General features: G+C 32.4%; 2 protein-coding genes across 2 annotated transcripts; both read right to left on the reverse strand.

Annotated features, from left to right (window-relative positions):
- Positions 1-1856: 1856 nt before the first annotated feature.
- On the reverse strand, positions 1857-3746 carry LOC107434944 (GDSL esterase/lipase At5g03610-like). Its single transcript, XM_016046465.4, has 5 exons — positions 3490-3746; positions 3157-3381; positions 2773-3053; positions 2359-2665; positions 1857-2267 (listed from the first exon to the last, which is right to left on the reverse strand). The coding sequence occupies exons 1-5, from the start codon at positions 3554-3556 to the stop codon at positions 2050-2052; spliced, it is 1098 nt and encodes a 365-aa protein (XP_015901951.3). The 5' UTR covers positions 3557-3746; the 3' UTR covers positions 1857-2049.
- Positions 3747-4645: 899 nt separating this feature from the next.
- LOC107434933 (GDSL esterase/lipase At5g03610-like) lies at positions 4646-8783 on the reverse strand. Its single transcript, XM_048466140.2, has 5 exons — positions 8423-8783; positions 8043-8267; positions 6404-6675; positions 5165-5471; positions 4646-5036 (listed from the first exon to the last, which is right to left on the reverse strand). Exons 1-5 carry the CDS (start codon positions 8496-8498, stop codon positions 4813-4815), a joined length of 1104 nt encoding a protein of 367 aa, XP_048322097.2. The 5' UTR covers positions 8499-8783; the 3' UTR covers positions 4646-4812.
- Between the last annotated feature and the right edge of the window lie 2592 nt (positions 8784-11375).

An 11375-nucleotide genomic window follows, 5' to 3' on the forward strand; every position in this document is an offset into this window, starting at 1 on the left:
ATTTAGTTTGTGGCAAGCATGGAGTGGTGGCGAACATAGATATTAAATTAATAATATATTTGGTTTCAACATATACGTAGGAGGACTAACGCACCGAATTAGATTGTCCTCCAAAACTTATCCGATTAAATTGAAACAAAGATTTTAAGTTTTTGGATCCGTGAAATAGAATATTCCAGGGGGCGGACACAGAACTTATGTGGGCAAGCACTAATTAAGTGGAGGGTGGACAAGATTTTGGAATAAAACACGCTCAATCAAAAATAATCCTGATTGATTTGACTTAAGTCTTGCTCGATTAAATGCTGTTTTATCAGGTTGCCGTATATATACGACCCACTTGTGTTGTTTAATATTGTAATATTGCAACAAAGCTTAAAAACCGTACACTACTGTAGCCATTTTACAGTCGTACGTATATGTCGGCCACTTTCTATGGTAGTTACCGCAAGATGCATGTCCGACTGTCTGTTTAGCTCACTTCCATCGAGATATTTTGTTAGTATGTGATAGGAAATAAGCTAAATAATTGTAATTGAGAGAGTTGAAAAGTAGACATACACTTTTCCTAATTTCATTTTTATCTATACAAAAATACTAATATATATATGATATTATTATTATTATTATTATTTTTTAACAATGGAGATGAAGAATTCGAAAAAGTAGTAATAAAGGGTACATATAAATAGAAAAGTGGAGTATAGGAATATGAGAGAATGATATTAAATTTTTTTTTTTTTTTTAAATACAATGGAGATGAGGAATTCGAAAAAGTAGTAATTGAGGGGGCATATATAATATTAATTCGGCTGTACAATTCGTTATTTCAAATTAAAAGTTTTATGATGGAATTAGGAAATATGCAAAGGTTTTGAACAAAACATAAAAAATTATGGAAAAGACAGGGAACTTCAGAAACATACGACGCGATAAAAACTTTACCCAAAAAAAAAAAACAAAAGAATAAAACTCATTAAAAATAAAGTCCCTAGTTAAATAAAAAACTTTATATTTCTATAAAAAAAAGAAAAAGAAAAAAAAGAAAGGAACTTATTGTTTAATGTTTAATGTTTTTTATTTTTATTATTTAATGTATTTTAATTGTCCAAAACTGATGAATACTGGCTATTTTGTTAAAGACTTTGATAACAATCTGGTTCAATCGACTAATTTGTCCAAAATCAAAACCATTTATCCAATATCTAAAACGGGTGCGCAAGTTTTTTTAGATGAATGCTGTAAATGAGATATGGGCCATTGTTTTGGACGACAGATGTGGGCCAACTCACTTTTTAAAAAAATGATATGGGCCACTTTGTGTCCACTGAAAAACCGATGAGCCGTTTGCGCCAGCGATCCTCTCATTTCTTATTGAAGTGTAAAATTGCGATTGGCATTTTGATAGAAGCGACCATTTAAAACAGAAAGGAACCTTCTTGTTTTTCTTTCTTTTTCCTCTCTCTATCTCTCTCTCTCTCTCTCACAGATCAATTTTATTGAAAATATTATTAAATTTTAGAATACGGATATATTCCTCTCACATTTCTTTTTCATTTAAATGTCACTTCTTTTGTGTATAATTTTTGAAAAATTTCACTTTTCACTAGTAATTTGAGAGTATCAAAAAAATATAAATATCAAATACAATTTAATAATTACATATATATATATATATATATTAACATAAATATATTAACATAAAAATGTGACAATTTATAGGTGAAAATAATATATATATATATATGTACGGTTGTTTCAATTTGGTGAATGTTTTTTTCCGGGAGACATTGCAACAAAATAAAAAATAAAAAAAGTGAGTAGACGTTTCCCTAATCTGTTAAAATACAAAAGCATTCTACAAATATATAGTGTAGTTTTTTCAATAATGATAATAATATAAATAGTAACATTATTTCAATAACTCTTTATCACACATATACACCAAATTCACTACACATCTAACAAAGTAAAAATAAATACATAACAAATAACTAGCTAGCCCACACGGATCATGAAACATTTGAAAGAGAATTCACTAGTTATAAATTAAGCATAGAAAATTTGCTCCAAAGTGGGTTGCAAAGCTGAAAACACAGACCTCCAACCTTCTTGGGAAGGGTGGACAGCGTCCCAAAAGAAGGTAGATTGACGATCGTCGCAAAGGGTGTACTTCTTGACCCCATTTTGGTCCACACTCGCGCACGAATATGCACTGCTTATTCCAACACAGCATGGCTTCAATGGGTTCTCAAATTTAATACCTCCTGCAAAAATGTTTAGAAACAAGCCCATTATAAATTAACCCCTTCGGCCTTTAGAAAATATTTAATCTAAATTAGGAGTGTATTATATTACTTAGTGGGTCTCCTTTGTTTTTGAAAACGGTCGTGAAGGAAGCGTAGAGGTCGAGAATTGTGAAAGGAGAATCGTGGGTCTCATTGTTGAGCTTGGCCACGGCTTGATGCAACAAGTCGTTGTGTAAGCTGATGAGCTTGTTTAAGGTTTCGTTGCAGTGTTTGAATGAGGTTTTGGTTGTGAACCAAGGCAGACATCCAAAAGGTTCGATAGCCGTCAAAGCTATTTTTTTCACTCCTAATTTATGAATGCGTTTCAAATTCGAGGTCAGCTGATTCACCACCGATGAGATAAGGGACGGAAAACCCTGAAAGTTACAATTTGAGAGTGGCGATCACAATGTGTATGATATAATTCTCAAATGAGAATTATTATTATTATTTTTTTTTATTTGTTTTTAGTCTGTTGTGTCACCTGGGCTGAGCCATTTCTGGAAATGTAAGTAAGGTAATCGTTGCCAGCAACGGTGACGAGGGCAATGGAGGACTGGAGGTCTCTAGTGGTGTAGACAGAATATTTGTTGGTAAGGCGCTCCAAGAAGTCGATCTGGATCGTCATGTTTGGGCCCAAAAACACTGTGTTGAAAACGCCCGTGCCTCCATGAGCCAAGTTCATTCCGTATTTGACAAGTTTGGCTGAGGCTCCCACTTTTCTCCACTGGTATGGCAATGGAGATCTCAATCCCACAAACTTTGTTGCAAATGTACATACCCATCCCATCATTCAAAAGCTAACAAAAACCACATGATTCATTCATTCAAGAGAGAGAGAGAGAGAGAGAGAGAGAGAGAGCTCTACCAATGTAATCGGTCAACACTCGGCCATCGGAGAAACGGCCTGTGGGTTTACCGGGGAAGGTAATCCCGAAAGGATATTTCCAAGAATTGAGCTCTGATTTCCTCCTGTTGCCTGTGTCGGAGTACGAGTCCCCAAGGACGAAGAGCTTCGTTGGACGAAAACTATAAACAGGACTACTTCCATGGCGGTGATGAGCTGATGAAGCTTTGACTCCTCCTTGTTGTCCTGTCCATACAAATATCTGTCAGCTGCATATATAACCATGAAAGAAACATATTGCAGTAACCGGAACTTTTGGTTTAAAAACCACAAATTTATTTATATATGAGGAACCTGATGAGAAGAGAAACATTAATAGAAAAAAACAGAGGAAGAGCTTTTGGATGTGGCAGTAGTTCATCGTTGCGTAGTCGTGTACGATTGAGGATCCGATTGTTCAACAAATTAAGGAGCTGTAATTGTTTTCAAGATGTAAAATACTACATATTCTATTCCTTATATAGTGGCCAATAAAAGAACCTAGCATTGGTCATATTTAGAAAAATTATGGAAGGGAGGCCATCATTCTTTACTGTACATGATTTTTTTTCTAAAAAAACAAAATAATAATAATTTGATTTTGGTCCTTGCTTTACATGTTTTGATATTTTATTTAGCGTATATCCCTTAAATTATTTCATTTGGGATCACATATATGTTTGATAATCACACCGATTCAGATCCGATAATTCCTCATCTAAAAAAAAATCTTTAGAAGCTACATATCTCCAAAGAAGTATTTGTGTTTGTAAAGCATGTCTAAGTATAATATAATAACAAGTTGTGAGTTGTGCCATATTTTTCCTGTTAGTTGAAAAAAATTATCATGTGTTCATGAGTTTATGGAGATGACAAAGTCAAGTATGTGCTTTCTTTATTGGACTAAATATATTTTCTCATGTAACATGCATCAATAATTATTAGCATATTTCTCAGCAAAAAAAAACAATTATTAGCATATTTTTCATTAAAGTAAGATGGTACATTAATTATTGTCTTTCGGTTTATAATATTTCAAATAGCAATGCAAAAAAAAAAAAAAAATGTAATACATCTTTCTTTATGTATAAGCTAATATAGAGTTTCACGGGGCATAGGTTCGAAATAAAAATCTTTCCATTACTTTCCAATTTTTAGAAAGTTCTGGAAAGCATGAAAACAAATTTATTGGTAACCCAAAGGGAATTTCGATTTGTTGGGAAGCAAATATGTTTGGTCCCACATAATTGTAATAACTTTTTCATCCGTAATTTGTTTAAATAGGCATTTATTCACGTGAAAATCATATATACTTAAAAATCATTGAACTGATAATTGCTACATTGATTAAACATAAATTTATACGTAACTAAGGTTGCTACCCTGGCAAATTATTTAGAGCTTTATCAAATATATTTTCCAATATTTCCAAATTTTCTTATATAGAAGTTATAAATTAGGATTGGCATAATAATGTAAACAGCTGACAGTAAAATAACATTATTAATTCTTGAACACGCACATATTGACCAAATTCACAAGCAATTTTACAACAAAAATCACAATAGCCCAAAAAATGAATAAATGCAAAAACAAAATAACTAGCATATGATCACCATTAATTCACAACAATTAAAACTAATCGGTCTTTGAAAAAATTTGGTCCAGAGTGGCTTGCAAAGCTGAATACACAGCCGTCCATCCTTGCTGCGTAGGATGAGCAGCATCCCAAAAGAATGTGGATTGAGGGTCATCGCAAATGGTATACTTCTTTGCTCCACTTTTATCTACACTCCCGCACGAATATTCACTGCTTATACCAATACAACAGGGCTTCATTGGGTTCTCAAATTTAATATTTCCTGCAAAAATAAAATCCCCATTATATAATATATAAGTTACCAAAATAAAAAAAAGGAAAAAATACCAAATGGGTCTTGCTTAAAATGGCCCAATATTACATCAACGAACATATAGATATTACAATTACCTAGTCCGTCCCCTTTGTTCTTGAAAACGGTCATGAAAGAGGCATAGAGATCGAGAATTAAGAAAGCAGAATCCTTAGTTTCATTGTTGAGCTTGGCCACAGCTTGCTGTAACAAGGCATTGTGCAAGTTTACGAGCGTGTTTTCGGTTCCATTGCACTGTTGGAATGATGTTATGGCCGTGCTCCGAGGTAGACATCCCAAAGGCTCAAGAGCTGTTACTGCTATTTTGTTCACTCCCAAGCTATGGATGCGTTTCAAATTCAGGTAGAGTTGATTCACCACTGACGTGATGAAAGATGGGAAACCCTGTAATCAACATAATATCATATATTATACTTAATTAGTCATTTCAACCTCTTAATCCTTTTTTTTTTTTCCTTTTTTTGGCTTTCATAAAGATTACGTTGAAGACATGGATTTGATTTGGACAATAAAGAAACAATTTAGGTGTTTATTTATGGGATCACATATTCTTCCTACTCCAAGTCAATAAATTGTGATGGATAAATTAATCTGGAATTACCAAGGACAATGATATGTCACATTCCATAGTGGTACCAATGACTAGGATTTGGATGTTTCATTTATTTGTCGGAACCAAAATAGACAAAAGATTTCAAGAACGAAGAAGACACAAAAAGATTCGGATTTTTCTGGATCAGTCAGATCCACAGAACCAACTATAAATAAGGCCCACAGTTGCGACATGTTCAAAATCATGTATGATCCGGAGAGTCCGGACCCAACAATCGAGAAATTATACAAAGGAAATTATCCAAATTTTTGGTACAAAATTTAACCCCTTGGTTTGCATACTGAGTAAATGAACATTTCCATTTTCCTATGCGACCAAACCATCCAAAGAAACAACTAAAACCATTTAATTTTTGCCCTTTTCTAAAAAAAGCCGTTTAGATTTTCGTCATCATTTTATTAGTGAATGCAAACATATGTTGGAATGGGATCCTAGACTCGATAATTATTGATATTTCCAAGCAGTAAAAGCATGTTTGATGATGTCGGTTTCATAATAATTGTCAGAACCACGACAAAAAATTGCTGCCATATGCCAGGATGATGATGGACCCACATTCAAGCTCAGTACCATATAGATGTTCACGCGGCCGTACACGTGTCGAAAAAGCTTAGAAACGTTTTCCCTCAAGTTTTCTTAAAATTTGACATATATGCGTATGTATGTATTATTATATGTGTGTATGGGTGGATTGGAGGTTTACCTGAGCGGTGCCATTTTTGACGATGTAAGCAGAGTAGTCATTGCCAGCAACGGTGACAAGAGCAACGGAAGTGTGGAGGTCAGTTAGATTGTAGACACATTGTTTGATGAGTTGCTGAAACAAATCAATCTGGACCGTCATGTTTGGATCGGTGACCAATGTGTTGAAAACACCTGTCCCTCCATGTGCGAAGTTCATTCCATATTTCAAATATTTTTTTGCCACATTTCTCCACTGGTATGGCAATGGCGATCTCACTCCCACAAACTTAGCTGCACAATCAATGCTGAGTCAACCTTACAAAACCATAACCGATCGTCTAGAGTTTTAAAGTCGCCGACGGAGCGTGCTATTTTGTGTTTGGTTTTTTATTTTTATTTTTTATTCTATTTTATGTCTTAAAGTTGTTCATTTCAAACGTTTGTTAATACTTGTTTAATATGGTAGTTATAATGTGTTAAATATTTTAAATAATTATAAATTTAAAAAATAACATAATTTCAAATTGGTTTTATTTTTTTTTTAATTTTCATTAAAGTTTAAAATAATCAAGATCATAGCAAACACTAATTTATTATCAAATAACGTTTGAAGTTAAAAAAATACATAAATGAAAGGTCATAAATAAAAAAACAAAATATGAACATGTTACCTAACCACAATTTCCAATATCATTGATTAAAAAGGAAATGCACTACATGGAAACCACTAATGACAGCGATGGAATACCCTACGAGCCCTAGTTTATTAGATTACTTGTTTTAATGAATATACTTTTCCACTTATGTACTCAATTTTATTATTATTATTATTAGTATTATTTGTGAAAAGCACTCAAAAATAATTGGTGATAAAAGAAGAGAAATGAGAGAAAAAGACGCCTAAATTTTTGTATTTTATGAATACGTACCTAATACTACTATTAGTCATTATCTCATTTCAAGGGATACTTGTTAAAACTAATTAAAGCTAGGTAATCAAGGTAAATTAAACAGAAGTTAAAAGTGATAATTTAGTGGGAAAAAAAAAAAAAAGTGCAGAATTTCATTAGTCATATCAGATCAAGCCCATGAATAGTAGAATGACGGAAACAGAAAGTAAAGGAATATTATTAAAGCGTTTGATGGTATCATGGGGACAGAGTGAGTGGGGTAAAAGAGAGTGTAATAAAGAACAGAGGCGATCAGCATAAACACAAATGAAAGTGAAAATTGTGAGAGAAGCGAATATTAAAGAAAAGAAATGTCCAAAGCTAATATTGAAAATCACGTGAGAAAGTAAGAATGCAAACGAATGCTGATCTGACAAGAGTATGATGAAAGAAAGAAAAAGTAAGACACCCAATAGTGCAACATTTTTACAGGGCAAAAGAAAACCATCCAGATGGCAATTATCACTCAAACAGGTAAAAGTGGGGAAGCTAAAGAGATAGGCACATAACATAAACATACATATCCATCATCCAAAAGAAAAAGAAATTATATTATAATAACAAATAAAGAATACCAAAGCAACCCCATTGCTCTGTACCGCACCCCCCCCAACAAAAAAAAAAAAAAAATAGAAAAGGAAAGCTAAAGCTAAAAAAGCATATTATTAGAGAGAGAGAACATAAAGCAGAGATGTGTAGAGTGTATACCTAGGAAATCGGTCAAGACTCGGCCATCGGAAAAACGACCACTGGGTTTTCCGGGGAAGGTAATCCCATAAGGATATTTCCAAGAACTGGCTTCAGATTTCCTGTTGTTGCCTGTGTCGGAGTATGAGTCCCCGAAGACGAACAATTTTGTTGGACGGAAACTATAAAGGTGATGGTGATGGTGCCGGTGGTGGTGGTGACCTGAAGCTTCCACTCCTTGTTGTCCTGCTCACTCACAAAAGACATAGAGATAAGATATGAGCCTACTAGCTATGGCATTGAGCAAACCACCCAACAAAAAAAGAACATAATATCATATAAATATATATATATATATATATATATATTGATCGAGAGCTGTTTATGAGAAATTAATCAACCTGACAGAATTAGGAGCAAAAGAGAGCAGCAGAGGAGGGTGAGGAAGAATGTGTAGGGGTGGTTGTTTTTGTCCATGGTAGGGTGTGGTATTGAGAAGCCAAATTGTTTGGATAAAAGGGAAACCGAACCGATGATCGAATCGGTGCACAAACTACAAAAGGGAAAGGAGAGCCTTTGATTTGGAAAATATATAAATTATGAATTACAAACAAAGAAAGAAAACCCTCAAGGCTATTTGTATAGTGGCCAAGAGCCGAAAGCACCATTTGATGAAATTACCCAAAGGTGGCGGTGAGGTGGCATGGTCAACAACGCTGAATTTGTTTGACCAGACCACCATCCATGATCTATTTTCGTTTTAAAAACTGAGTAAAAAGTCCCATCTGCTTTGCAAATCTTTTTGTTATTATTATTATTATATACAAATTTTATTTCATTTTGGGAGTGCATCCCTTAGAATACACAAAGGAATCATATACCTTTTTCTCACTTTAAAAGCTATTCTCTTCAAATAATTGATTTAGTTTAATTAATTTTAGTCATTTTGATAAAACATCTTATAGGGGTATTATTAGATTTTACTTTTTACTTTTAACTTTCATGTGGATCATGTTTTAGTTAACTTATAGTAGTTTAGACTAATCTCTCTCTCTCTCTCTCTCTCTCTCTCTCTCTCTATATATATATATATATATAGCTCAAATCTAACCATATATCTCAACAACAATTCTTAGTCGTATTTGCCTTTCTTTTTTTAGACAAAATAATTCTTTTTTTCTAATTATAATAACAATAAAACATGAAAAATACTAGAGCTGGTTTTCAACCATATATTTTCGTTATTAAAAAAAAAAAACACTAATCTTTTTCATATAAATTATATTTACTAATCAAAATTCATAGAATATATATGTAAATGATTTATTCCTTCTTTTACTTTTTATTTTATTTTGTAATTAAGATCATGTTGTATTTTATTGATTGGTATTGTATTCGCGAATTAATCAGCAAAGAGCATCCCTAATATATAGAATATTGAAATAGAATATATATCAGCAAGATAAAGAAAGGAAATCAACAAAAGGAAGCTTCTTGAATACTCCATCAATAGAATATGGAGGACGCACATGTAAATTAACAAAGCATATTATATTATAATATATATATTAACTAAATTTTAATTATATTTAATTATTCCCTAGACAGTCTTTAGCCATCAACCGTGGGACGACTCCATAATATATTTAGCAATATAACGAATTACCACCTAATTTTGTATGACAATATGAAATCATCTGGCTTTTTGTAAGTAATAATGAAAATAAGGATGTAATATATTTTCTCAAAATCAGTGGTCATGATCATCATTCATCAGCAATATTCACAAATCACACACATAAAATTTGTATGTAATTTTCAGGATAAAAATGATAAACTAGCTTTTTTTCCTCTATCTTTTATTTTTTATTTTTTTTGGTCGTCCAATATATAAATTGGCTATTTTTCATCTTCTAAGTAATATTGGTGAATCATGACGCTTTTACAAAAAGAATAATCAAGATGTTTACACGTGAAGTAGTTTTGAGCACGACACAAAAATATTTTTGTTATGGAACTATTACGTAGACTTCCAAAAGCCTATATACAGAGAGATTTTGAAGACGATCGCGTATATCAATTAGAAAAGTTATAAAAATGAAGCTTGGAAGAGGTAAATCACAAGCAACCACTTTTTGATTACGTGCATTAATCTTAAACCTTTATTTTGGGATGCGAGATGTTTAACTAGGGCCCTGTTTTTCTCTAACGCAATAGATCCAGATTAAGAAAGTCAATGCTCAATTTTGTTAGCCTGATTTGGTTGTTGACTAGCTCCAACATAAAAAGATTATTTTAATCAAGATAATCATAATTCAAAATACGAATTCTTTTACATTTTATGAATTATATATGATGGTGTGAAAACAGAAAGAAGGTTCATTTAGTTTAATCTACAAATCTGAAAGCGGCAGCCCAAAGTGCTTTGGCTATTCATGATCTAGATTAAGTCATGTGATAATTATGGCGTCCTCGAGATGTCTTCCATTTTATCACAAGTTGTATTCATTTTAAAATATGTGATGAAAAACCAAAAAAAAATAGTAGTAATTTTCTTTTCCTTGTCAAATTAGAGCAGTTTTCTGCAATTTTGCTATATATATGCTAATGAAGCCGATATGAATTCAATAACATGTACTTTGGCTTTTCTATGTGTTTGTTAGACATGCATTGAATGGAAATTATGGCAAAGGATCTGAAACTACAAATTAAAGGAAAAAAACTTAGCTATAAATAACATTCAAATAAAAAATGAACTAATAAAAAGATTAAGGAAATTGAGTTGAAAGTTGGTCGTTTCCTGCAATTGAAATAAAGACTCGTGAATTGAGGATCGGCCCTCAAAGTTAAAACATTCAAAATTAATATGTTGACGGACAAACTTTGACGTTGAGTTTAGTGTTGTGTTGGATATTTGGAGTGATTTTTATTGCATTATAAAAGAAAATAAAAATGGTGGTGACTTTTATTGCTTTTAATTGTTTATTCGTTACATTAATTGCCTTCACGTTCCGATTGATTCTTTAATCTTGCTTTGTGTATGGTCACTTTTTGGTTGGAAAAGGGGAAGCCTTATATAATTACATAATTTGTCCAAATTAACCTATTTTACATCCAAAATTTGTTAATAAGTAGAGAAATTTGAACGTATGAAATGTTTTATGCTAAGATAAGATTTCTAAAGCATATGGATACAAAATTGTTGATATCAAAAGCATATTTCAACTTATGGGCAGCATTAAGCACTTTTTTTTTTTTTTTTTTTTTTGCGATGACGTCTATGCTGATGTCAATTAGGATAGCCTTTTTCTTGGTAATAACAATTTAGGATAGCTTTTATAGGTGGAATGTAGA

Source organism: Ziziphus jujuba, chromosome 11 (assembly GCF_031755915.1).
Source record: "Ziziphus jujuba cultivar Dongzao chromosome 11, ASM3175591v1".
NCBI classification, from domain to species: Eukaryota; Viridiplantae; Streptophyta; class Magnoliopsida; order Rosales; family Rhamnaceae; genus Ziziphus; species Ziziphus jujuba.